The sequence below is a fragment of the Lathamus discolor genome, chromosome 3 (genome assembly GCF_037157495.1).
Source record: "Lathamus discolor isolate bLatDis1 chromosome 3, bLatDis1.hap1, whole genome shotgun sequence".
Classification (NCBI taxonomy): Eukaryota; Metazoa; Chordata; class Aves; order Psittaciformes; family Psittacidae; genus Lathamus; species Lathamus discolor.
This window is the reverse complement of record NC_088886.1, coordinates 138,867,900-138,894,879: the sequence shown is the minus strand read 5'-3', so window position 1 is coordinate 138,894,879 and position 26,980 is coordinate 138,867,900. Positions and strand designations below refer to the sequence as shown.

At 43.6% G+C, this 26,980-nt stretch overlaps 1 protein-coding gene across 1 annotated transcript in view; it reads left to right on the top strand.

Annotated features, from left to right (window-relative positions):
• Nucleotides 1–215: 215 nt before the first annotated feature.
• COL17A1 (collagen type XVII alpha 1 chain) overlaps nt 216–26,980 on the top strand; it is a 38,024-nt gene continuing 11,259 nt past the window's right edge. Inside the window, exons 1-37 of the mRNA XM_065672192.1 lie at nt 216–365; nt 1,587–1,652; nt 2,344–2,388; nt 3,118–3,216; nt 5,175–5,309; nt 5,676–5,723; nt 6,648–6,683; nt 8,261–8,308; nt 8,692–8,835; nt 9,792–9,935; nt 10,683–10,754; nt 11,601–11,672; nt 12,035–12,100; nt 13,327–13,491; nt 13,819–13,908; nt 14,046–14,090; nt 14,434–14,583; nt 15,023–15,238; nt 15,861–15,899; nt 16,850–16,876; nt 17,358–17,384; nt 17,871–17,933; nt 18,107–18,211; nt 18,687–18,749; nt 19,393–19,428; nt 19,543–19,596; nt 19,986–20,021; nt 20,226–20,261; nt 20,662–20,724; nt 21,494–21,529; nt 21,908–21,979; nt 22,329–22,355; nt 23,041–23,076; nt 23,612–23,647; nt 24,439–24,519; nt 25,497–25,532; nt 26,212–26,292. Coding sequence (XP_065528264.1) covers nt 1,598–1,652; nt 2,344–2,388; nt 3,118–3,216; nt 5,175–5,309; nt 5,676–5,723; nt 6,648–6,683; nt 8,261–8,308; nt 8,692–8,835; nt 9,792–9,935; nt 10,683–10,754; nt 11,601–11,672; nt 12,035–12,100; nt 13,327–13,491; nt 13,819–13,908; nt 14,046–14,090; nt 14,434–14,583; nt 15,023–15,238; nt 15,861–15,899; nt 16,850–16,876; nt 17,358–17,384; nt 17,871–17,933; nt 18,107–18,211; nt 18,687–18,749; nt 19,393–19,428; nt 19,543–19,596; nt 19,986–20,021; nt 20,226–20,261; nt 20,662–20,724; nt 21,494–21,529; nt 21,908–21,979; nt 22,329–22,355; nt 23,041–23,076; nt 23,612–23,647; nt 24,439–24,519; nt 25,497–25,532; nt 26,212–26,292 — 2,584 coding nt within the window. The 5' untranslated portion in view covers nt 216–365; nt 1,587–1,597. The remainder of the gene's footprint in view (nt 366–1,586; nt 1,653–2,343; nt 2,389–3,117; nt 3,217–5,174; nt 5,310–5,675; nt 5,724–6,647; nt 6,684–8,260; nt 8,309–8,691; nt 8,836–9,791; nt 9,936–10,682; nt 10,755–11,600; nt 11,673–12,034; nt 12,101–13,326; nt 13,492–13,818; nt 13,909–14,045; nt 14,091–14,433; nt 14,584–15,022; nt 15,239–15,860; nt 15,900–16,849; nt 16,877–17,357; nt 17,385–17,870; nt 17,934–18,106; nt 18,212–18,686; nt 18,750–19,392; nt 19,429–19,542; nt 19,597–19,985; nt 20,022–20,225; nt 20,262–20,661; nt 20,725–21,493; nt 21,530–21,907; nt 21,980–22,328; nt 22,356–23,040; nt 23,077–23,611; nt 23,648–24,438; nt 24,520–25,496; nt 25,533–26,211; nt 26,293–26,980) is intronic.

Below are 26,980 nucleotides of genomic sequence, written 5' to 3'. Positions count from 1 at the left end.
GTAAGGCGTGGATAGTATTCTGATGCCAAGGTTGTGTACAGACTTGGATGTGATCTCAGGAGCTACATTTACAGGGCTGTTTAGCCAAGCTCAGGTCTTAGGTGCAGAGGGTGGGGGCCCTGGGCACTGTGGGTGTTCTCTGCAAAGTGGAGCTGAGTCTGTGATAGGAAGTTAAAGTGGCTTGACTGATAGTGTGTCTTCTACACTCAAATCGTTGCTGTCCAGCTCTGAGAACAGCAGAACTGAATATGAACTGAAAATATTCCTGCAGATTCTCTACTGCATCCTACCTTGTACTGTTATTTGTGCGTGGTCGATGCAAGCGTAACATCAAGGGGGGTACTCAGTAGACCCTTTGCAGAAGGGTAAGTGGAATCATGAGGCTCAGACTCACATGGGAGTTGGAGGGCATGATCTTGGGTTCTGCCTCAAGCTGGGCTCTGAAACCTGGAAGGAATTTTTCCCAGTGTGTGTTTTGTACTCAGCCTGTTACTTGTGTACATTTTGGTACAGCTGGGTCTTCAGTTTTGAGGAGGAGCCTTCAAATGCAGTGGAGATTCTGATCTATTATCACCTTGTGCATAAATTCAAAGCTCTTCCTTTTCATTGTTTGTGGCTACACAAGATAAAATGTTAGTTAGAGAGACAAGGAGCAAGCAAATGTGTATTTCCTTCTGACAGAAATGTTTTCTCTTCTAATTGGTGTTTTTCCACAATCACGTTTCTTTGTGGTATTCCTGCCTTGGCAGACGGTTATACCTCTGCTAGAGGTATGACTGTAATTTTTACTAGAGTGTGATCCAAGGTATGAAGGGGAGTGTGCACAGCATTCCCAGCAGTAATTCCAATGCTGTGTAGACTGACCTGAGCTGGCATTAAGTTGTATCAGATTCCAAAGATGCAGACAGGGCCTCCAAACTGTCTCTGCTCTGTTTATAAAACAAGATAAAGCACTTCCTACCTTAAGTTCCTAGATGCTGAAAATAGCTGGTTTAAACGTGCCTCCAGTGTTTTTCTGCTTCACTAAAGTCAGTGTTGTGGCTTTAGCATTGATTTACCCAGAGGATGCACAGTATTACTGTCGAAAGTGCAACAGTATCTCTGCTTAGGTGTTTCTGGCAGTGCTGGCATGGTGCATATAGCTTACTCCTGCCACTGCCTGTATTTCTAATCCTGTACTGTTGAGTCCTGCCCAGAGCAGATGTGTGGGAGCGGCATTTCAATCCTGTGGTTTTGATCAAGCCTTTTTAGGGGCACAACAGGAGACAATAGTGTAGTGCCACAAAGTCGGGATGTAAATCCAGGTCTAAACTTCTTCAGCGCTGAGTGGATTTGCTTCAATGGCCCTTATTTCACCTGCTGGCTTCACAACTCCTCCTGCTGTTTCAGCTCTGCTGCATCCAGTTTTGTAGTAAAGTGATGCAGGTCTGTTAGTAATACTCATATGGCTCTGGAAAGGCATTATAAACTCCCTGTCATAGATGTCTTCCACAGCTGAAGGGAGAAAAGTGGTGAGCCTTGTGGCGAGCTGTTGTAATCTCCCACTGTCCACAGAGCTCTGAGTGCAGTGTCTGCTTTCCTTACAGGTGGCAATGGTATGGATTCTGTAACAAAGAAAACGAGGCAAGATGGATCAGAAGTTACTGAAAGACGTAAGGAGAACATTTTCTGAGTCACACACCAGAAATCGCAGAAGTGGATTCTCAGTTTTCTAAGGGATTGAATGCTGACCAGAGGCCCAGAGCTAAATTCTGCATCTGTCCCTGGTCTCTCTGTTGAAGACAGAGTAAGGGCCAAGATCACACATACAGAGACATGTAGCATGACCTGATTATTTAGCCACAGGTGATTGCCCTGTGGTAACATTTTTACCCAGTAGTGCAGACATTCGGACTTTCCTCCTACCTCTGATACCAGTGCCTGTGTGGCCTAGAAGATGGTCTTTAGATGTGTTTTTGGCTGTGTGTAAAACAGGTGATAGTTTTCCTGCTGGCATTATGGGAATTAACTAGGAGGAAGCTAGTAAGGGGCCTGCTGTTCCAGCAAATGGCTGTGCCCAGGAATAATGGTACTTCCATGTTTTACAGGGATCTTGTGAAGAACAAAAGCGTTTCATGGCAGCATGTCCCTAGTTACTGTAGAGGTAGGAAGGCTTGAAAACAAACACACAGCAGTTGGGTACTAATGAGACTGCAGCCTCCAGGCAGTGTGGTCTTAATGGACCGTTCTTTAAATGAGACCATCTTTGAATAAGTCACATTCTTCCATGGAAGTTAAGTAGACCATTGATCTTGTTTGACTATATTAACATGCCAATACTTCTGCATCCTTTTCTTTCTTCAGTTATTACAGAGACTGTGACCACAAGACTGACATCCTTGCCACCCAGTAAGTAACTGTCATTGCATTACTTCTGCTGTTCTGTGCTCCTCCATGCTTTTTGACTGCATTATTTCCATAAATCTCTGGGTGTAGGCGGTCTCCGTGCAGAAAGATTCGCACCCAAAGAGGGGCTATTTTCAGAAATGCTTATCCCAAAATACTTTTTACTAGAGAATATGCAGGAAGTAGGATGTGGGAAGCTGTCTGGATACTGTCAGAAACAAAGCTGCAGTCCACTAAGACTGGTAGACCAGATGCTCCAAGGGCTTAAACCCAGACAGAGGGCTGCAGTGTATTCTTCCGTCATCTTACCCAGCTGACAACAGTGAGTGAATCTTTCTGGGTAATGTCAGGTGTGATTTCTACTTCTGTCGGGAAGTACAAGTACCAGCAGGGAAGAATCCTCTATGCTCTTTATGGCACCATATTCTTTATTAGCTTGCTCCAGCTAGGTTGGAAAGGAATTGCATCTCATTTATGATGAGGGTTATCAGGAGTATCCTTCAGTCCATCTGTGGAGCAAAACTTGAATACAGACCTGCTGGGTCTGCAGTCTGAATGTTTTATCTACTCTGCCAAGACACTTCCCTGCAGTTTTGGTATCTCACCAGACATGAAGCTGTATTTGTAATTGTGAGGACAGCTTTGGGTACCTCCTGCCTTGTCTTGCAGTGTCGTTGCTCTTCTGATCTTTTACCTTGAGAGAATGTCTCATCTTGTGCTTATCTCTTCCAGAAGGAGGGAGCAGCAGTGGGCTCAAAACATCATCCCACACCGGAGGGAGTGGAGTGGAAAAGAGATCTTACACCCATAGCAGCAGCTATGTGACTTCAAGTAAGGAATTAAGGCATTACACAGTGAGCAAAAAGAGAGCAAGGGCAGCTGAAATGGTCTGAGGAGAAATGCAGGCCAGGGGAGTAGGATGAGCCAGAGGTAAGGAAAATAAGGTTTATGGAAGTGGAAGTGGCAAATAGTCAAAACAAAGGTATTCCTTCTCTAAAGCTGGGTGTGAGGATGAGTGAGTAAATGGCAAAATTCCCATTTTCCACAGGGGAAACTTGATTTCAGGGAAACAACACCACAAAATGCCATTCCCACTATTGTTAGGAAGTCATTTAGAACCCAAATTTCCCTTCTTTCAGGATTTCCAAATCGCAGTCATTCTGACCATTCTTGTGCCAAAGACAGTTTTGACGAATCGTTTTGTTGATCTTGCTCAGGATAGATAGATAGAATTACAGAATTTCCTAGAAAATATTTTCTTGTGTGGGTGTATTCGTCCACGGCCTTAGCACTTTGAAACGGTCTGCCAGATTTTCTGGATGTGCTAAATCAGTATGTGCTGTCTACTCCATGGGTTCTTCTCTAACAGCATTCTTTGCCCAGCTGTTAGATTGTCGTGGCAAAGGTGTCTGAAGAATAAGCTTCCTAATCAGGTTTCTGGCACACCCCTCTCTGTCCTCAGCGGGCCAGATTGTATAACTATCCTTGTAGAAAATATCCTCCATGCCCTGACAGAGTTGTCAAACCAAAGGGAGTGAAGTGCAGTCTGGGAGCTCAACGGGAGGATTAGCCATACCCAGTAGATCTGACAGACACCTCCATACCAATTAAAAGCCAGACTATGGAATCACTTTGCCTCAGAGGAGATGTGAAGTAACTCCAGTGAAAGGAGATGTCAGTGTAATTGTCTGGACTGGCACCAGTCTGAGAACTGAGCCCAGCCCTGCAAACTCAGACAACTGTGGCAGGATTGCCATCTCCCTTGTTATTTATTTTGAGTGTGTGGAGGAAAAGAACCTGAACTTTAGAGGTAATGAGCTCCTGAAGTTTCATAAAGCATTTTCTAATCTCTGCTTTCAGAATGCCTCTAACAGAGGCCTACTTGTCACAGTAGTTCTTCCTGCTGAATTAAGTCGAAAAGTTACAGAACAATACAGGTCCTTGTAGAGGGGAAAGCTGGCAAGAAAGCACTCTGTTGAGATCACATGGGCATGCTCTTTTTGCAGGGATGAGTAAACAATATCCAGTCTGATCCTGCTGATCAGCATGGATATGGTGCCCTTTATTACAGGGCTGCCTTTTTGCTGCTGTCTGATCATACTCCAGAATTTGATTCCATATAAGAGTATGGACACATTACTTATGTCTGCTTGGTTCTTTCTCCACATCACTGATGTAAATTAGGAGGGAAATTCTTTCTTCTGTCAAAATATAACAGCCACTAATAATCTTCAAGATGCCTCGGGCCTGAGGCACACCTCAGTCACTTCTCCAGAAAGTGAGCTGACTAAGGCATGACTAAGTGAGAGTGTGGATACCTGCTTTGGAAGGGAAGTGGACTTATCTCTGCTTTCCCTTATCTCATGAGCTGTATCCTTCAGCACTTTGAGTTTGGCTTAAAAGTCTCACAGTTTTTTGTGGTCTGTGCCATATAACACTTGAGTTTACAGGCAGATCTGTATCCAAACCAAAACCCAGCACCATCAAGAGCCAAGTAGTCCTGCTCAGGGGAGATGGCTCATTCATCATCCTAGGCCAAAACCTACTGTCATATATATCATAGACAATGTTTTTTTGAAACCACAATGATAACAAATACTTCTCCCTGCACTGAATGCTGAGGACAGTCAGAGTTAGACCCAAATGTTGTTCTTGCCAATCTCGAGTTGTGAGGTACCAATGCAAATTTGTCCAGCTCAGACAACAGCAACATAAAGCACCCACGGTATCCAGAGTGTACATCCAGACCATGTCTTCAATTTGCCAAGTGTATTTTGTTTTACCTATAGGTGGAAGTGGTAGATTGAATTCAACGTCATCTTCTGGCTACAGACAAACCCAGTCTCCCAGCTCTACTCTCACCAAATCACCTGGCTCAACATTTGAAAGAAAAACCTATGTTAACCGCCATGCAACTTACGAAGGTATCACAGAATATGCCATAAGGAGGCAATGTGTAGTGCACTCTGAGGTTGCATTAATGCAGGATCTTCCCAGGTAGCACAAGAATACCATTATGGTTTTGCTAGGAAATAAGCCATCGGGGACACATTTTTAATGATTTTTAACTCTTATGGATAGAAATGCTCATTCCTAAAAGGAGTTGTGACATATTTTTGATGAAAGACATTAGCAGCCCTTTCATGTAATCCTCAACAGCTCTTTTTTTTTTTTTTTAAGTGGAAATGTTTGTTGCCCGCTGGGATTAGACAGTTACAAGGAAGACATGTTTTGAAAGCTTTTAATGATCTTGTGCAAAGTATTAATGAACACCTTTCTATTCTCTGCAGGGAGCTCCAGTGCCAACTCTTCTCCTGAGTTTCCCAGAAAAGAGTTTGGTATGTTCTTTTTAGAGCTGTTCCTCTGAACTTGATGGCAAGGTCATGTGAGTTGGTGACTATGGTGGCTTTTTGCACATTGCTGTGTCTCACCCGACCTATGTTTGCTCTGTATTGCGCAGCCAGTGCAGCTCCATGACTTTGGAGGAGTTATTTGGGGTTTACATTACATTAACATCTGACAACAGGGTCTCTAGCTGATGCATATTCAGAGGATGCATACTGTATATCTGCTACCCTCAGCTTCTCTTGTTATGCTCCCCATATGGCACAGACCGTGGATGGGAGAACATAGACATGGGATGCATTGTATAATTTCCTTTCCTCTGCTCTGCCATAACTGGGAGAACAGCTCCAAGGAAGAAAGTCCAGACTCAGGATCTTGAGCATTGCTACATATGCTTTTCCAGTAGCAATTTTCTAGACTTCAGCCTATTTATATGGGAAGATGAACTCTCTATCAGGTGATATATTTACACTAAACATTGTCAGCAGGTATGAGGTTACCCTGTCTAAACTGAGCTGCCAATTTTTCCCACTGTACATAGTGAAACAATATGATCAGGCAGTCTTTCTCAGAGAGAAGGCAGGGTTTCACAGTGTGCAACCTTAGTTAATGGGGTAAACAGCCTCATTAGCTTCTTTTGGGGCAATTGAAATGGGAGGTCATAATCTGTGTGCATTTATGTGTACAAAAAGAAACAGCAATTGGTCCAGAAATGCTCAAGGTGCTACTGATTCTTTAGATACCTTATAGTCTAAAGGGGGCATGGTAAAAACTCTAAGGGTTCAATTTCCCCAGCTGTGCCCCAAGTAAAGGTTACTGTCTGAATCTGAGCACTCTGAGCAAGACCATGTGTTAATTTTCTGAGATGTCATGGGTGGTAAACCCTAATATTGCTTTACTCTCATTGCTGTTCACAGCATCTGCAGCCACAAGAGGGAGAAGCCAAAGTCGAGGTGAGTGATACTGTTCTTTTAGAAGCCTCCTTTGTTTTTTATTCAGGGTGTGCTAAATGGAGCTGTTCCTTAGCTGCAATCAGTAAGTGCAAAGTAGTAAGATGAGGTACGCAGATTTACGCTACTGCAGATGTGAACCATTTATCAGTAAGCAATTGCTCGTGCAAACTCAATGTAAAAATTGACCCCAGTGAAGGTCATGGTGGTTTGAACTGTGTCAGAAAAGAGGATCTATTTGGGGAGCTGGACAACTGGGAGCATAGGACATCATCTTCCATTTTGTCCGTTCGCTACGATAACTCAATCCGTCTGTGCTCTGTGACCTGTTTATGACATTTTTATAGTAATTGCTATCAACATGAATATAGTGTATTCATGTTCCTCCTAACGTGATCTATCTTACAAACTGTAAGGCCATATCCTGAAATGGTATCATGCTCGTACTAAGGAGATGGTGAGGAAATTATGGTCTGCTGTGGTCTGTTTAGCCAGCTCACTGTAAAGATCTGAATTGTTTAAATCATTCAGGTCTAATTATTTATTAGCAGTGCTGGGGAAAGAAGGGCTATCTTGGTCTGTAAGTGTGTAATATCTGTTCCCAGTTGCTTGAAGAGGAAACTATTATGTCACGTTATCCAAGTTAATTTTAGCAGTGGATATAAATCAAAGTGTGCTCTTGCACACTTCTGTTGGAGTGTCAGAGCTACCAGTTATTCTGCCTCAGATCTTCAGTCTCCTCTAGCACACTTACATAAGCTCCCAGCAGAACTAGGCCATACATAATAAAACAGACACCAGAGAATTAGCTCCAGTTTCTCATATTACTTCAAAAAATAACCCAATCCATCAGCTTCTCCACATGAATGCCAAGGCTAGTGTGTCTTTTGTAGTGCATGCACTGTCAGATTTCATCTTAAGGAACATGTGTCACATGTCCTGGCTGATAAGTTTGCTTATGGGTAGCAAGCTTAAAGGCTTGACCCAGCCAAATCGCATTAACTCCACAGTATCTTGTGCTGGACAGTAGAAGTCAGTAATAAAATCAAGTACCTTGTGAGAATATTGACTTAAACTGGCCTGGTTACATTCAGTGAGTCAGAAGAAAAGTCAGCAAGTTGTAAGAGACTGAATCGTAGAGCCCATTGTAGTGTGAATTTTACCCAAGAAGTAGTGGGGAATTTGTGTATTTCCTAAGCTTCTTTTGGCTCTCTAGGTTTGCGTCCAGAAGGACAATAATAACAATATTTGTGATGAGTGGGAATATCAATGTGATTGAGAACTGCATATATGGAGTAGGCCTTCTGTATGTCTGGTAGTAACAATGCTATTGACTTCAACAGAGGCCCTCTCTGGAATTAAGTGTTGCAAAATGTGACCCCAAAACGAAAAATCACCCAAAGCAATTTACAGCTGGTTCACATTGGTCCATAAGTGCCGCTCAGATCAAGCGGCAAGACAGCAAAGTGGAACATAGACAATAAGAAGGGAAAAATTCAGTTCAGCCTAAAGATTCATTCCCAGCCCAGGGCACAAATACATCTCACTCCATATTCATGATCTGCTTTTACTTTTTCCAGAGAGTGAAATACGAGTCCGACTGCAGAGTGCATCTCCTTCTGGCAGATGTAAGTGCCATGGCTTTTATTCCAGAGGGATCAGGTATAAGACAGACGATGTTGCTGCTGTGGGTATGTTTGCAGTGTCTCTGAGGTCCAGTCTTCATGACAACAGATAGCAGCATGTAATTCTTTTTCGCTGTTAAGAACATTCATCTCCCCTTTCTAAATAAGGAAGCATGCTGTATGTTAGATGGTGGTCTTGCAAGGATGTAGTTGTACTTAGTCCCAGAAAGAGAGGCCCTGAAGCTTTGTTAGTAAGTGGCACCCCCAGAAAGTACAACTTCATTGACACACGTGTAAGTGACACTGAATGGTTCAGCCAGGGCAAGATTATAGATCAATGAAACAATGGTTTTTGGATGATCTGGACACTTTTCTTTTCCTGACAGGGACAGAACTGGATGATGTGAAACGTTTGCTGAAAGGAAGTCGATCAGCCAGCTGCAGCCCTACTCGGTCACCATCAAGTACACTCCCAATACCAAAAAAGGCTGTGGTGGAGACAAAGATGGTTACTGAGAGCTCTCAGTCAGGTACTTGGCAATGCTGGAGCCATTCCAAACATCATTTGCCATAAAAATGCCCAGCTGCTAAGAACATATCAGTAAGAAAACACAGTTTCTGTCCCAAACAGTGGTGGCAATACAGAAAAAGGGTCAGAATGCTGGAGGGCTGTCCAGATGTTGTCCTAACAAGAGCCATCTTGCGTAGCTTCCTAGTTACTTGTCTAATTTCCATAAAAATAAGCCAGTTCCTGCTGCCGCCAGCTTTAATTCAGAGGTGCTTCTGGCATAGGCAAGAGCTGTAAGCAAATACCTCTTGAAGAGATTTGATCTGTTATCTTCAAGAAAGATGGAGATAGCACTGAAGACAACATTTGGGTCAGTGTTTGATTTATTGTGCACACCACACACTTCAGAGATCGCTAGAACTTGTTAATAATAGAAGTGGTGCTTAAAATACTATAACCAGCTTTTATAAGCCTCACCACAGGGCTTGAGGCAGTGGTATTCACATTCACTCCACTGTCCTCCACCAGTATCTAGGAACAAGCAATACCTTTTCATTTGTGCATGGTTCAAATCCTGTCTAAAACTGGGAATTTTAGCTCAGTACACTAGTGAACCAATCAAAGCCACCTGTGGGAAGCAAAATACATCCCATGGCCCAGAATGATTAATTAACAGAATGGTGGACTGAAGAGTTTTATTCTAGTATCAGCATGAACAAGCAATGAAATCTCTTCAAGGTTTTGTGAATGATGATGCTACAAGATCAATCTTTATTCCATTGGTTAAAATTCAGGTGAGCTGTAATCACCTGTCATTTGAGATCAGTTATACCATGTTGATCTGCAGTCACTGTGTTGACTCCACAAGGGTGATTGAAATTTAAGGCAGATGAGGTTATTTGCCATGTAAAGCTGCAATGCATGCTGAGCCACATGCCTGGTTTTATCAAAACACACTTCTGTTTGGTTTTTATACAGTGTCGGGGACTTACGATACAACCGTACTGAATACCGCTCTCCCTTCATACATGTGGTCGTCCACTCTGCCTGCTGGGTCTTCCCTTGGTGGATACCATAACAGTTCTTCCTTGATCAATGCTATGTCTCACTCTACAGGTTCAGGTATGCTTCCTGGACTGTCCAGGCTTGAAGAATATAATTCCATAATCAAACTGTGTCAACAGCAGTGGGGGTTTTTCGCACAGCAAGAAGAGCTAAAGTGATGGACGAATTGAGATGGCAGGGGTTAGGCTTGAATTTTCTCTGGTTTTCTGTAACTCTCTGCTTCTACACTGACTCTATTTGAAAATCCTGCTTTGTGGGGATATATTTTCCTTATTGCTTGATCTGTTTCTAAAGTTTTGATGATAGCTTTGTCAATGAGGTCAGGCTCACATTCCATGTCAAAACTAGTTTTAGACTCTAGTTAACATTGAATTTTCCTATCCCGTTGTAAAAACAACTGGGTCTAATCCTTCAGTCCTCATACACTAAAGACATAATCCTAGATGTAATAAGTGTTGAGCGTGCTTATACCTTGTAAGACCTGAATGACAGGGATGCTGCATTTCCCAGCTGCAGAGAAAAATATAGGAAGCTTTATGACAGCATATTATAAAAAGCTTTGCTTTCTCACACTGTCACATGATTGAAAATTGTCTGATGCAGAATCTTCTCCCCTTTGTCAGTTTAGTAACAGGGTGGTTTGGTGTCACAATTGTCAAGGTTTTTCCTCTCTGCAATTATTGTGCATTTTCATTAACTGCATTTCACAGTGACCCTGACTTAATTCCTGTGAATGTGCCACTGACCTTTGGGTGCTGGATTTCTGATTCCAGAGAAGTAACATTTCACTTCCTCTTTTTGCAGTTTTTGGTGTCCCAAATAACCTGGCTCCCAGCACCCATACTCTGAACGCAGGCCTGAGCACTTCCTCTACAGGTCAGAATTATCTCTTATTCCCTTCATCACCACAGTCCTGGCATGTACAATGAAATAATGCCAATATCATTCTGTTTCTCTTCTGTTCCTCATCTCAGTGTCAGCAGCTTATCTACATACCCCAGCTATATATTTACAGTGGATTTATTCGAAGTCAGACCTCTATAGCTGGTGTTAGCTCCTGACTATTTTTGTCTGGGAGGCAGGGAACGCTAGAGATTTTCCAAGGAGAATAATTTGTCTGTTAGGGTAGCCTGTTTCTTCCCTAGAACAACTCAGGATAATGCCTGAAAAAATAGACTCATGTCCTAATCCACATGTGTCTATAGACACACTGTGTCTACACAGCACAGTGCCATCATGCAGGGTCTCTGGCTGGGCCTGCAAAGAGAGCAGGGTGTATGAGAGCAGACTGTACACTGTACACACTGATTCTGGCACCAAAGGTGTCACCTTCCAAGCTGTTTGCTTCTCTCTGGGCAGTACTTTGACAGTATGCACTGTACAGTTAGATCCTTGAATCTACCTTGGTAAGTCCAAGCCAGTTTTCTGAATTTACTTTTTTGCCAAGTGCCCTACCTGCAGAAATTACTCTGTGAGTGAGTGGCCTCACAGTCAAACTTGAGATCATGTCTTAAAGTGGTCATCATTATTGTCCTGGGCTGGCAATAACTTACACAGCAAAATGATCTAAGGAAAAAACCATCCTGTGAGGAAGATCTTTGAAATCTAAGAAAATGCTTAGGCCTGTGATGCCTCCAGCTGGCTGGTAGTTTTGTTTTTAGCTGGAATATCACCTGCACTGCAGGACTCCTATAACCCCTATGGCAATGTTTTTCTTTGCAGTGTTTGGAGTTCAAAACAACCTGTCTCCAAGCTCTTCAACCCTGCCCCAGAATGCTACTGCAGCCTCTGCAGGTCAGTACAATTTAAGCCTAGGAAAAGTGTGAGGGTCACACAATGTGTGCTGCCTTCTCCCACCTTTTCTATAGTGACTATGAAGTTCATATTGACAGAGGCTCCTTCATGATCATCTTTTGTGGCACAGCATCATATAGGGTGATATTGAGGAACATTTCCTCTACTTTGCATGGGCAAGAACAGCTTCTCAGTGCCTATGGAAGCACTGGAGGTTTCCTTGCTGGAGATTTACTTGCTTGTTTGAATTGTCCTAAATACCTTGAATGGGAAAAGACTTTCGAAATGGTGTGCAGACCAGGGTTGGTGTGTGGATACCTTGTTATCCTTCATCTCTTCATTCTCAAATTTCTTCTTTGCAGCATATGGGATGAAGAACACTTCACAGAGCAACACCATGGCAAGTACTGGTGTGTCTACCACAGCAGGTGTGTCATTCACAGTTGTTTAGGCATGGCCTTAGCAAGCATATCATGATAAAAATGAGTTAGAGATTCATCCAACTGAGTGATACTAAGACCTGCTCCTCAGGAGCATGACATGTCACTAGCCAGGTCTCTTGCCAGTAACTTTCTGAATAGTAACTTGGATGATTTAATTTCAGCTATTTCTGTTCAACAGGCATGTCAGGGATAGAAGATCACACGTGTGAAATTGTGCTTTATTTGAAGCCAAAACATTTGCAAGGTTGCTCTTAAACATCATTTTGCAGTAGTACCAGCCTCAACCACTGAAAAATCAAGGGATTGACTTACATATGATCAGATTATTTGTTTTTAAAAGAGAGGAGTTCTTTCTCCTGGTCTGTAGCCTTGAATAGTTGGGATCCATCTTATCCAGCTTTCTTCTGCAACTGAGATCTATAAATTAGGGTTGGTTTTTGTGTGTGTATGTAAGGGAAGCCAAGTTTCTTTTGTAATCCAAGGAATTCCAAAGATGAGGCTTAAAAATAGATGTAAATACCACAGAAGTTATGATAACATTTCTAATACAGGTTTACTCCAGGTTTGTGTTAAAGTGATGGAATAATACCATTACGGTTATCTTGATTTTCAGTGTTGTGTCAATTTGTGTGCAAGTTCAGGTTTGTACACCGTTCAAAGCATACTTGGTACTTTCTGATTGCAGAATGGTGACCACACCAATGTTTTTGAGCCTTGCTTGGCCTGTGCCAACCCTCAGTAAGCTACAGTTCAGTGCCTCATAGCCATGCCTGCCTCCTAAGGATATGGAGTCCTTTGTGCTTGACAGAGTAGGTCTGCTAAAGCTGCTTGTCAGCTTAACCTGTGCTGGCGCTGGTGGCCCTTGAATGTCTCTCTCAGTCTGAGTTTCTATGATTCTATAGTAAGTGTGTTTGAGAAGCAAAGATGTCATTGGTCAGATAATTTCTTCATGTGACTGAATTCCAGATGCTCTCCATTTCTGGTTGCGGTTGCTTCCCTGCTAGTGAAATACACATCTCTAAAGAAATCTAATGATACACACGGGTATACTCTTAGCTTCAGTGACTAGTGTGTCTCTTAGTGCTTATAATAGTGGCAACTCCACTTGCAATGGGACTGCATATTTTAATGAACAAAAAGCTTGTGGCTTGCAGTTATGACTCAGTGGCCCACACTCATCTCCTCTTTCCCATCCATTACCACTATCGCAGGGGGAACAGTTTTGAGCTCCCAAGGAGAAGACATTCTGCGCAAAGACTGCAAGTTCCTGCTGCTGGAGAAGGAGAATGCCCCAGCAAAGAAGGAGGTGGAGCGCTTGATCATGAACAAGGACAGTGGTAAAGTCTTTAGTGCCTCTACCACTGGGCTTAATGGAGGTAACTTTTCTTCTGGACATGGGGATATGCTAGGGCAGAGAAATGGGGGGAGTTCATTGTTCAAGACATCTGACTCAAACCTCTGCAAGCCAAACAAGAAGCTCTGACAGGCAGTTAGCCTTTGAACGTGGCAGCTGCAATCTAGATCCAGCTTTTGCATTTGAAGCTTCAGATTGTGCCTTGGAATATTTTGCAAAGCTCAGGAGCTTTGAAAGCAAAAAAAAGGCAGAGCTATTGTGTTGTCCCAGTAAAAAATATGCCTTTTGCCAAAGAGAAAAGATAGGCCTGGATGAACTTCTGATGTAATGTTTTTAATTACCTGTTCAGGATCCTTTGCAGAAGACACTTTGAAGAAAGAGAAGCAGGGATTGACCTCCTCTTATGCTACAGATACTGGCATAAAATCAGATGTAAATGGTAAGAGTTTGTCCTTGTGGAAAAAACAATAGAACTTCCTCCTGCTTCCATTACTGCCTTCCTCTTTCAAGCTAGTGCTCTAACTTTAATAGTGCACAGAAAGACTTTTAAAACCTCTTTTACTGCTGTTAAAACAGGAGGACTAAAATCAGCAGCAACAAGGGACAAAGCAGCTTATGCAGGTAAGTGATGCAATTTAGACTTTAATTGGAAGAAAGTGCCAAAGCACAATATATAAAAAAGCAATCCTTAAGTGACATGGATGATCTCAAGGGAACCACGTTTTTCAGTTGTTATTATAAAATGCACTGAGTGTTGTCCCCTGTTGGAATTTTCATTGAGAATGATGTTCCCAGCTTCCACAGGGACAAGAGTTACATCCATCATGTGCAGAGTGGGATGTAAAGATTTTTCTCCATAGCCCTTTGTATAATGGATTAGAGTTGGTGTCCTTGTTGTAAGAGATTCTTGATTGAAGTTAAGGAACATTTCATTAACCAGGAGACTGCCCCTTCCCTCTTCCAGAAATACGGAATGGCGATGTGGGGGGTGCAGTTGGATCAGCACCATCCTGGTGTCCCTGTATTTCCTGCTGTAGCTGGTGGAAATGGCTACTGGGTTTGCTTCTGGCCTGGTTGCTTCTCCTTGGATTGCTTTTTGGACTCATTGCTCTGGGTAAGCAATAACTGAGGAATGAAATGTTGAATGGGATAGAAAGAGGGCATAAGCTGGTAAAGAGGCCAGTTATCAGAGACAGCAAGCCAAAGAGATGAGGGGGAGCACATTCAGCTTGACTGCCACTAAGATATTACAAATGTACAGAAAGAATGGATGAGGAGTATTAAACTTTAATGAGGGGTTATGTAGTCTTGGGGTGAGTAGGTTAGGAAAACTCCTGAGATCTGAGGTCTTCTCAGAGACTAACAGATTCCAAAGTTGTCATTTTAACTCCAGATATCCCTGCTAGAAGAATAGATACAAAAAGCAATCCTGCAAAACAAAGTGGCCATAGCTATCTGACACAGTGTTGCCTGGTCCCTGCTATTAAAAGTAGGTATTTCAGGCATGCATCTGTGGCAACAGATGTTCCCTAGCATTTTCCTTTAACTTCCAGCGGACGAGGTGAGAAAGCTGAAAGCTCGTGTGGAAGACCTGGAAAGAATCAATGGCGGCCTTCTGGCAATTAACCAAGGGAATTCAAAAATAGAAAAGGATGTTTCAAGAGTAGACTTTCTTCATGGTATTTCACCCTCCTCAAGCTTCCCCTATGAAAATGAAGAGTCAGTCTGGCTGATGGTGAAGAGCAGACTGAACAAGGAAATGGAACGAGGTGAGCAGAGTCAATGGCTGTGATGCTGCCTGAGACCAGGTTATTTGAATGGGAATGGGAAGATTTTCTTGCCCAAGGGCCTAAAGATCAGGACTTCCAGAATGCAATGAAGTCTGCCAAAAATAGTGTCCTTACCTGTCCTCACAGGCAGGCTGTGCTGGAGCTCAGAGTGCTACCACTTACGCTGGTGGTGCATCTCTTAAAGACAACAGAAAAGAGAAGAAAGGAGCTTGTAGATATACCATCCTGTGCCAAGTCATATCGTGTTTGCTGCAGCAAAAAAGCTTTCCATTTTGAAAGAACTGCCCAGAAAAATGAGTCCACACTTTGTTTCCCCTGCTACTTTTGTTAGCAATCACAATTGTTTTTGTGAACAATTTACTTCTGTTTAGCAGATGATAGAAATAGGTTAAGATCAGAGGAGCCTACATTCTCCCAGCTTCAGAAGTTTCATGTATTTGCAGAAGCAAATTTGCTGAGAAAACTACTTAGAAAGCTGTGCTGGGCTTGATAGCCTGTGCTGCCTGGAGACTCAAGCTCCGAACAGAAGGATCCTTGTACATGAAGCAAGTAGCTATTCTGTTGTGTGATGAGCTCTAAGCCCCTTCACTTTCTGTTACAGGCTACTTCCGAGGGGAGAGAGGAGAACCTGGTGAGAAAGGTACAACCATATACTCCTCCTTCTCTTCCCCTGTCCTTACTCTGGCAATGCCCAAGTTTGGGCTGGATGTTGCCACAGGCAGCAACTGGCAGTGAGAAAGATGAAGCTGGTTTATACTTGAACAAAAAGAATCGCAGAATCCTTTAGGTTGGAAAAGACCTTTAAGATCATCCAGTCCAACTGTAAACATAACATTTCCAAGTCCACCACTAAACCATGTCCCCAAGTGCCACTTCTAAACGTCTTTTAAATAGTTCCAGTACGGGTGACTCAGACAGCTCCCTGAGCACCTGTTCCTGTGTTTGACAACCCTCTTGGTGAAGAAATTGTTCCTAATATCCAGTCTAAACCTCCCTTGGCACAAATTGAGGCTGTTTCCTCTTGTCCTATTGCTTGTTACTCGGAAGAAGAGACCAGCCTCCTCCTCTCTCCATCCCCCTTTCAGGTAGTTGTAGAGAGCGATAAGGTCTCCCCTGACCCTTCTCTTCTCCAGACTGGACAAGTCAAGTTTCCTCAGCCACCCCTCATCACACCTGTGCTCCAGGCCCTTTACCAGCTTTTTTGCCCTTCTCTGGACCTGCTCCAGCACCTCAATATCTCTCTTACAGCGAGGAGACCAAAAACCACATTATTCTAGGTGCAGTCTCACCAGTGCCAAATACAAAGGGATGATCTCCTTCCTTGTCCTACTAGAGTGTAGAGCTAGTTTGCTGCATAAAGTGTAGAGGGCCTGATCCCATGCAGAACTAATACAGGAGATCCAATCTTGCGTTGTGCCACTAGTGCAATGGGTCTGATCCTGCACTATTCAAGTGTGAAGTATCCCTGTTCACCCAAAACTCCTTTGTGTTTCATTGAAGGTGGGAAAGCAACCAGAAAAACAAAATGAATGCATAATTGTTGGAAATAGCTCTAGGATCTCTCCTAATTTAATTTTTTTCCCCACTTAGGTGACATGGGAATGCAAGGTCCCAGAGGTGAGTTGGGAGTTACCTGCTTTCTCAGGTAGATCAGCAACCTGCCATAGGGCCTGGGTAACAAGTGGATTTTTGTTACTCCACAAGTTAGATGGAGAAACTGATGCATTCTCTAGTTCAGACATGGTTATGATGATTGGGTTCTTTTGCCCTTCTTCCAGGCAAGACAGTTTAAGAGTTCACATTAGAAGATCTAGCAGATCTCACTTTGAATCTAGAAACTTCTTTCACCTAGATGAAAGTAATTCCTGAAGCCAAGCTCTACCTGGTTTAATCAGAGTGCTTCAGAGAATTTTGCATGGTGTGAATGATTCAGTCCATTGCATAAATACAAGAACGCCAATGTGGTATTGCTGGAGGTGGTAGAACTTGTAAACTTGTTAGGAGCATAAACCTCTTTATATGGGGCTTTAGGGTTTGCTAAAGTGACAAACAGGGAAGACCTGTTCCCCACTGAATGTCTTTTTCTTTCTCTCTACAGGAGAGCGAGGACTTCCTGGTGTCCCAGGTAGGCAATAGTACAATTCCCCTTTGAGGGAGGACATTTAGTGACATTACTGTAGGCAGGAGCAAATTTTGAACTGCACAGTTATCTCAAGGTGATTCCCTGAAGAGTCGATATTTAGCATAGTCTAAGTCACTTGATTAAGTCACTTGGTGCTGAGCTACAGGCACAGCTTGGAGGCTTGGTTACAAGCAAGGCCTGAGCCTGATTTCCACTTAACCAAACGTACCTAATTTGAGGTTGTGAAGATCCCAGCCTACCTCTGAAAGAGTCCCACAGCTGCATGAGTACTTGGCCCAGCTTCCCTGTGCTCTTAGAAGTATTGTGTTCTTCTAGGGCGATCCCTGTTCAAGTACCTACCTTCCAAGTAATATCTTCTTTACCCTAGCTGATGAATCTCTCCAGGGTTCAGGTCCCTGTCATTTACATATTATTCTTTCATGGCACTCAGACAAGAACTCTGAACATTTGTTGTGTTTTATTTTCCAGGCATTCCTGGTCCAATTGGACACCAAGGACCAGAAGGACCAAAAGGACAGAAAGGCAGCATGGGTAAGCATCTTTGTCAATGCTGCGAGTCTCTCATAATTGATTGACATGTGTCATAGGAATACAGACTCCAGGTCGGTGTGATCATTGCCTTCCCCTATGGAGGTGGCCATGGATCCTCTTGCCCAAGACCTCCCTAAAGACACCTTTTTTTACAAGGCATTTGTTTCCTGTAGGTGATCCTGGCATGGAAGGTCCTATGGGACAGAGAGGTCGAGAAGGGCTACCAGGGCCTCGAGGGGAGCCTGGGCCACCAGGATTTGGAGAAAAAGGAGACAGAGGTAGGAACTAGGTGTCCCATTTTTGGATAAAGCAGAGATGGACAAAAGCTAGAGTTTGGTCCTATTTGTTTGATTTATAAAACACCTCAGTGATAGTACTTGATTATTCAAATCCAGATTTTATTTTAGACATTTTCCAGCACAGACAAATCTTGACTAAGGATTTTTTTTTTGCCAAACTTGGGTAAACAAGGGTTCTTTGGTTTGCCAGGTCTCACAGTCAGGTTTGACTTCAGCAGAAACAAAAGCACTTAGTATCAAGGTCACCTTCCCTGTTACCCAAGTCACCAAAGCTGGGGGATTTCTTGCTCATCCTGAATCCCAATGAGATGGGATTTCTTTCTTGGACAATGAATGCTTAGTTTGGTGTTTCAAACTGACCAGCAGATTAATCATGACACTTGCCAGAGAAAGCATAATAGAAAATAATGGAAACACAGGATCACAATTATCTATTCATGCTCTTACCCTACAGGTGGTATTGGTGAGCCAGGTCCTCCAGGGCCACCTGGTCCCCCGGGTTCTGCTGGCCTTAAAGGTAAATATGAAGATGGACTGAGAGAGCCTAGCAGACTGCATAGGAGTAAATAAGCACTCCAGCCTTCCTGTTTCACTTGTGTTGCACTGCAGTCATGGGAAAAGTGAATGAATGGTCCTCAATTTAGGTAAAATTTACTTTGGTAGGTACACATAACCTTTAGAGCAATAAATTCTTGGATATTTTTAAGTGAGAATGAGGATTGGCAGGGCTTTGCAAAGCACCAATCTTCAAGATGTGTAATGTTTCCAACTGTTTTTTTCTCTGCTTTCAGAAATAATAAGGTAAGCTCCATATCCCTAATAGGCTTCTCACAGTTACAGCTCTACAATACATGTAACTGCAATAAAAAATGCACTATGAAAAATTAGGTCCCCCCTGAAGTACAGATCCCAGCATCCCAGCCAAAGTGTAAGGCTTGAGTCTCTTTACCTTGCTTTAGGGAAAACCATTTACTCTATGTCACAAAAACTAAGTTGTGTAGATTTGTTGTCATGGGTTTGGGGATGCAGTGATGCAAATTGTTTCAGTGGCTGAGGGAATTCCAATCTGCTGAACACCTATCGTGCTGTGGATGGCAAACTGAAAGTTAATTTTCTAATTGTGGTGTTACTGAAAGAAAATCCGTGTTCGTTATTCACAGGTCTGATGGGTTCTCCAGGCCCACAAGGTCCTCCAGGTGAGTGCTGCATTCTTTTGCCATGAAATCTAGAGACTAGAGAAAACAAAACCGGAGTGACAGCTTCTCATAGCTTTTCTTCTTTAGTGGCGCATAATGGTCATTTTTCTGCAGGTCCTCCTGGCTTACAGGGATTTAGAGGAGAAGCAGGTCTCCCAGGTGCTAAAGGTATGCTTCTCTTCCCCTTGGCAATTACAGCAGCACTAACTGCTGATGTGCTTTTCCAGCATTGCTCTGAGTAGCAGACTTGGTCTGAGCATGAAGCATTTTGATGCTAGGGGCAAAGGAAAGAGTTAAGACTGAGGAAAGAAGATGAGGAACTAAACTTAGTCATCAATTGCAAATAAGTATTGAGAAATACAGGAGACACAGAGTCAATAGAGCAGTCTAGGTGAGGAAATGGGGTTGGATGGATGGAGCTGTATTGAAGCAAAGGAATTTATGGTTTGAGTTTGTTTGTATCAGAGCATCTGTATTTCCCTTGATTTTTCTTGAAGCATTAGATTCCTTTCCCTTCTGACTTATTATTATTCTTCAATCATCCATATATCTTTCAGGTGAGAAAGGAGCTGCTGGAGCCCCTGGACCCAAAGGTATGTTGATCAGTTATATCCACTATTTTTGGTGGATATTTTCTTTACATTCCTTTAGAGGTGGATGCTGTCCATGGGTGTTAACCCTATCCTCCTTTGGCTTCTTCTTCTGTGCTAGTGTCAGAAAGTAGACTTTATTTTCTCTGATGGAAACATTTTACAATGAAACAATGTCACAGAATCCTTCCCTTTTCTGTACCACAGGTGATCAGGGTGAGAAGGGTTCTCGTGGAATGACAGGTCAGTGAATTGTTTTCCTGGAGTAACAGCTTCCCTAATACACACATTTGTTATTTGAGTTTCAAATAACATTATAGCCCAGCCAATCCCAGTTAGCTTTCTGAAAAAGTATAATGACATTATTGGTTATAGGAGTTTTATTTTTGCACCCAGGTTTTAAACAAATAGATTCCATTCTTGTTTCAGTAATCCTGGTAGCGGTCTTTGTATTTAGCTTTAGGGAAATTCTCCCTCACATGCCCTGTATTCATGTCACTTGAGCTTTTCTAATGCCCAGAGACAGTCACAAATCATGAGACCTGAACATCCTGTCAATGCAGAGCACCCACTATTGCTGACAGTCATAAACTGTATATTCACCAAGACTTGATTGATTCATTTTCATACCATTTTGCTGCAGGCGAACAAGGCTCAAGAGGAACTCCTGGTCCTCCAGGAGAGCCAGGGGCTAAAGGACCTGCAGGTGGGTAACAGAAAACAGCTGTGTTAAGATGTGAGGCAATGTCATTTCCATGCAGTGTGTTTTTATGAGCACAGGCAAGGAAACAACATGGGGGTGGAGTTATGCTTTTGATCCTAGGTCTTTTCTCTAGGTATCTAAGATTATTCCCATATGAAGATAGGCTGAGAAAGTTGGGGCTGTTCAGCCTGGAGAAAAGAAGGCTGTGTGGAGACCTCATAGAAGTGTTCCAGTATCTGAAGAGGGTCTATAAGGATGCTGGAGAGGGACTCTTCATTGGAGACTGTAGTGATAGGACAAGGGGTGACGGGTTCAAACTTAAGCAGGGGAAGTTTAGATTGGGTGTAAGAAGGAAGTTCTTTACTGTAAGGGTGGTGAGGCGCTGGAATGGGTTGCCCAAGGAAGTGGTGAATGCTCCACCCCTGGCAGTGTTCAAGGCTGGGTTTGACAGAGCCTTGGGTGCCATGGTTTAGTGTGAGGTGTCCCTGCCCATGGCAGGGGGTTTGGAACTAGGTGAACTAGAGGAACTAGGGTCCTTTCCAACTCTAACTATTCTGATTCTATGATTAGCCTGTATACTCAGAAAAGATGATCTACAGTTAAATTTCAAGTGAATGCTTTCTGGATCTTCAATAACTGCAGCCAAGGTTTCTTTTCACATGCAATATGATGAAAAACCATTCTCTTGTGTTTAGCGCTGTGCTCTGCTTAGTAGGACAGGGCAACTGTGTACTACTGCAGTGGTTCCTAACAATCTCTTTTCTTTGGACAGGACAAGCTGGTCGTGATGGACAGCCAGGTGAAAAAGGTAAGGGGTTTCCCTGAGATAGAAGTACAGGTACTTTCTGATTTGGCAGGAGGTTGATTTATAAAAGGGGTGGGAGAAGATGGCAGCAGATTCAGGTTTTGGGATCTTGCTGTCTCAGAAGAACTGCAGAGTCAACCATGTAAGCGTGGAACTGAGACCTATAATGGAGCTGACTGTAAACTTGTGATAGTTCTTCTCACTGCAGAACTCTTCTGTCACTGCTGTTCCCCTCCCAGTCTCTGATGTTGAAAATGGCCAGTTGGCTGCGAGGATGCAATAGGTAGAAAGTGCAGCAAGGCAGCTGGTGGCCAAGCTTGAATGAATTGGCAGATTGTAAGTCAGGGACTTCTGGCTTGTTAATGGTGCTTATATCCCTAGGTGAACCAGGTCTTATGGGAATGCCAGGAGCCCGAGGACCCCCAGGACCCTCTGGAGATGCAGGAGAACCAGGTAAAAGCATACAGGGAACAAAAATACTATTGCTTAGTCAGGAACACAGATGTCTTTGTCAACAATTCACAGTCTCAATTTGAAGCTGGCAGAGGATCTCTGTACTGTAAGATGGTGATGAAAGGGAGACACACAAGGAATCTAGACCCTTTGTGATCTCAGGATTGCACATGCTGCAGACAAGAACATCAATTGCTATGAGCCAATGTTCAGTTTACCTACCAGATGCTAGGCCAGTTTACACCCCTCGTGAACCATGTGTTATAATTTCAAGTAAATGTAATCTTTTTCTCCCTGTCTGTCCTTTCTCCACCTGAAACTTCTTAGAACTTTTGCCTTTTTCTTCCAGGTCTCACAGGACCCCAAGGACCACCAGGTAGGGTTTTCCACCATGTTCCAGTTTATCAATGACACACTTTGATATGGGCTCAAAGAAACCCTTTTTACTTTTGCCTCGGTGCTGCTTGGATCTTCCAAAGTGATATCCTAAGGTTTCTGCATGTCCTTTGGCTTTTGAGACAGGTTTTGTGGTCAGTGTGTAATTCTTAGCAATGCAGAGCCTTGGAGTTTAGCTCTTCTAAAACACAGTTTGCAGCAAATAATATGTTTCAGTTCCCTATGCATCACTGAAAAGTCCTTCTAGTCAGCAGCAGAAACAGAAGGGAGAGGATGTAGCAATAGAGATGGAAACAGAGGATGTGATGCCTGCAAGCAGAGGTGATTTGGGGGGCAAATCACAAGGGAATTTATCCAGGAGCCTCAAGCCAGGGAGCAGTACCTGGAAGAAGCTACAGGTAAATGTAGGAGTGCTATCATCCAGGGAGCAATGGGAGAAAGGAAGCCCTTAACTACACCCAGGGACACTACAGGTCAGTCTAGAATCCACTGTGAATTCCTCCACTTGCTGCCAGTGACCTGCTTATAAATGCTGAAAGCCAGGGTTCTGAGTAGAGAGCTCCTTCTATAAACCCACGAGTGAAACTCAACTGCAGTATGTGGAAAAATCAGAGCAAACGATGTTTGCACTAACCTTTTAAAATTGTTTATCCACCTTTTACCAGGACTTCCAGGCAACCCAGGCCTACCAGGGGCTAAAGGTGAGTTTTGTTTCTTCCCCAATACTCATTTTCTCTCCAAGCACTTCATTTTCGGGAGGATTATCTGCTCTTGTGATCAGTCCCTGAATCAACAGTGGCATCTAGTGGCTTTAGGAAGGGAAGGTCTGAGAAACGGGGTAGCCAAAGCCTCCCTGAGTATGCAGGAAAGGCAGGGCATCCGCTGAGGCTCTCAACATGACAGTTCTACACTTAGAAAACCTTAGCAAACCTGGTTTTTCCCTTAGTGTATGAGTATGATGGCTGTTGACTGCCATGGAAGCTATGTGGCTGTCTCAGCTAAGTCAAGCTCTATCGCCTGTGCTGACAGATGTAGTGCCTGGGAAGCTGATCAGAGGATATCTCTGGATTAGCTAAACGCTGTTGCTTCCCCCATGACCTTCTAGTGTTATGACTTCTCAGACAAGAGATCAAGGGCAAAGAGAACAGAAATCACATGTTTAATAAGACAAAGATGTTGCGCTAGTGACAGATTTTCCCCAAAACAGAAGTTCATCTTTTGTCTATGTTTTCTTAGGAGAACCTGGAGCTCCAGGAAAAGTTGTAAGTGCTGGTAAGTAGTGCTGTGAGTGTTCACATACATCTGCTTTTGGAGGACTATCTGTGGTTGTCGTGGTTTAAGCCCAGGCCTTAAGTCAGCCATGCAGCCCTCTCGCTCACTCCCACCCTTTCTTTCCCTCCCCCGCTCCCGAAGGGATGGGAAAGAGAGTCAAAAGAATGTAACTTGCACGGGTTGGGATAAGAACAGCCCAGTAACTAAGGTATAACACAAATCACTGCTGCTACCACCAGTAATAATAATGATAAGGGAAGTAACAAGGGAAGAGAATACAACCGCTCACCACCCATCCATACCCAGCCCGACGGAGCAGTGAACTAGCCCTTTCGGGTAACTCTCAGTTATGTCCTGGGCATGATGTGCTGTGGTATGGAATACCTCTTTGGTCAGTTTGGGTCGGGTGTCCTGTCCCTGCTTCCTTCCGGCTTCCCCTCCTTCCTGGCAGAGCATGAGGCTCAGAAAGTCCTTGGTCAGACCAAACATTTGATCAGTAACTAAAAACATCGGTGTTATCACCACTGTTCCCAGGCCAAAAGTCAAAATCACAGCACTGCACCAGCTACTAAGAAGGAGAAAAATGACTGCTACTGCTGAACCCAGGACACTGGTTTTCTCTGTGCCTCCTAAACTCATCTTGGTTATGTGTCAGACCTGTACTGGGACTCCCTGTGTTGGGAGAATACATATGCTGTAGATGTGTGATTCCTTAAGGATAGATTTGTTATGCATTCACTGGATGTGTGTATATATGTGGATGTGTACAAGTGTATGTGTTTGTGTTTCAGAGGGTTCCTCAACTATTGCTCTGCCGGGCCCACCAGGTCCCCCTGGCCCAGCTGGCCCCACTGGACCCCCAGGTGTTCCAGGTGAGGAAGCTGCTCTTCTGCTGTGGTTTTTGCAGGCAGCTTACATCACTGTGGATCCAGTTCTTAATTTAATGTGTGATGTTTATGAGCTCTGCCAGCCTGCCCTGTCTGGGTGGCAAGATTGCTCAGGCAGGACTCATGGTCCTCACCCTTCCCTGCAGAAAGACCAAGATCTCAGGTTGAGTTAGGAAGGCAGCAGCCTCAAGGGACTAGTGGTGTACAATCACAGAGGGGGAAGGACAGAAGGGAGTGCTGAGAAGATGAAGAAACTGGGAACACTGTTGTTGTCCTTTGATCTGATGAGTACTAAATAGTGATAGGTCAAACACAGTGAGTAGAATCAAGCTCTTTTGCGTCTCAGGAAAGCAGGCTAGTGTCTAATCCCTTTCCCAGCACTGTCACCAAGATCAGGAAGTGCTTGTTTTCCAGTCCTAGCTTTGAATTCAAGACAGCAGAAATCCCACATTTAGTGTCTGCAAATCATTCATACAAACACAGACACACAGACAAACATAAATATGAGCTTGGTCCTGGGACTCTTGTATTCCAGGTCAAACACTGCCCTCCAGCATGCTGGTGTCAGGCAGCATACCTCCTGAGCCCTGGTTCTCATGGAATTTCTGTGCCACTTCCAGCTTTTTGGAGCTGGTTTGGTACAGCTAGCCTCAGCTTGAAGCAGGGCGCAGGAGGAGGGTTAGGCCTATCTCATTCCTGCTGTGGTCAGTGACACTCTGGTTATTTCCTGAGTCTAACAGGCACCAAGCACTTTAGTTACCACATGATGGAAAATAAGCCTCTTTTCCAGAGGTTCGAGTAATACATGGGACGTCGATGAAGTCAATACCATATAGCAGTTTGATTGACTTGTGCAGGCAAATAGATTATTTGATAGTCTCAGTTCTTATAAAAGACCTATTGCTATTGTAAAATACAACCAGGCAAATCTAATGCAGTCTGTTTTTTTCCTTTGAAACCAGGTCCTGTTGGACCAGCTGGTCTCCCTGGACAGCAAGGTACCATTCTCCATCAGCTTTGATTCTGCTTCTTAAAGAGAACTGAAATCATTACTTTTCCTTTGTTTCTAATTCTCTCAGCCCTTGGCACAACCTCTCTCCCTTTTGTCTGCAGATTTCTTCCTTTCAGTTCGTTTTGCTGCATTATTTGGCTTAATGAATCTTGCAAAGAATTTCTATTATTTTTTTCTTTCCCAGGAGAAGAAGGGGGGTGGGAAGAGCCAGTGTGATGTGCACACTGCAAATGTCTTTTTGTCTCTTATATTTTCTGGAGGCTGGTATTTCTAAGACTCAAGTGCGGCTGCCTTTCTGTGGTAGGGGATATAGTCCAGCTGATACCTTGTGCCATTTTGAAAGGTGGGAGAACAACCTAGAGGGAAATTGAGAATAAGGTCACTGTGAAACCACTGCTAACTGGACAGAAGTCTGTTTGGAAGGGCCTGAACAGAGCTGACTGCTAAGAACCTTTCTTAGCTGGTTTCCTATGATCCTGTTAGAGCAAATTGTGCAGTAATTTCCACATTTGAATACAGTGTCCCTCAGAGCCAGGGACTGAGTTCACTCTCCCTGTTCACATAGGCAAAGTCTAAACCTGTTGACAAGGAGGTAAGAAGTGGGTACAAAATGTCACCCTCTCTGTTACATGATTCACTTTCTCTTCTTTTGTTCCCTGAAAAAGGTCCACGGGGTGAGAAGGGATCCCCAGGTGAAGCTGTGATAGAAACTATCAGAACAGAAGTCTCATCGTTAGCATCTCAGAGTAAGTGGGCCACCTTTCCACTCCTCGCTTGGAGAAGTGCCAGAGGCCTCAAGGCCTGCTCACAGCTAACAGAGATGCCTCTACTTCTTTCCCCTCAACATGACATAGGGCAAGTATGTGCGTGTATGTTTGGTGGTGGGATAACAATACCAGCTACCTCTTCTGCCCTCCTTCTCATCTGTACATCCCAAAGTGCTTTCAAAAGGAAGTAGATGGCATCAGGCCCATGTCATATGTCACAGTGAGGAAAGCTAAGGAATGGTGACTGTTGAACAGTCCTTAGCAGCAGAGATGGTCACAGAGCTGTGAGATTGCAGCCTGGCCTTTTAGCCACACAGGGCAGTTCTGTATGATCACAGAGCTATCCATAAGAGGAGAACCAGTTTAAAAAGTCACACTAATTTGAGCAACAGCCATCAAAATCTCTCTATGAGTTAGAGGATGAATCCACAGAGGAGCAAATGCTATTTTAAAATGGAAAATAAGTGGAGCAGAACAGAATGGTTTAACAGCATCCCAGAAACATGTCTGCTTGCTCTGTGCAATACCAGATGTGTTGTACACTTACAATCAGAATTCTTAGGATCTTGGACTTCTGCAGGTGTGCAGGAAAGGCAAGGTAGAGGAGGGCATAAAATCATAAATGGTCTTTCCCTGATCACCATCTGAATGGGGTCATATATAACCA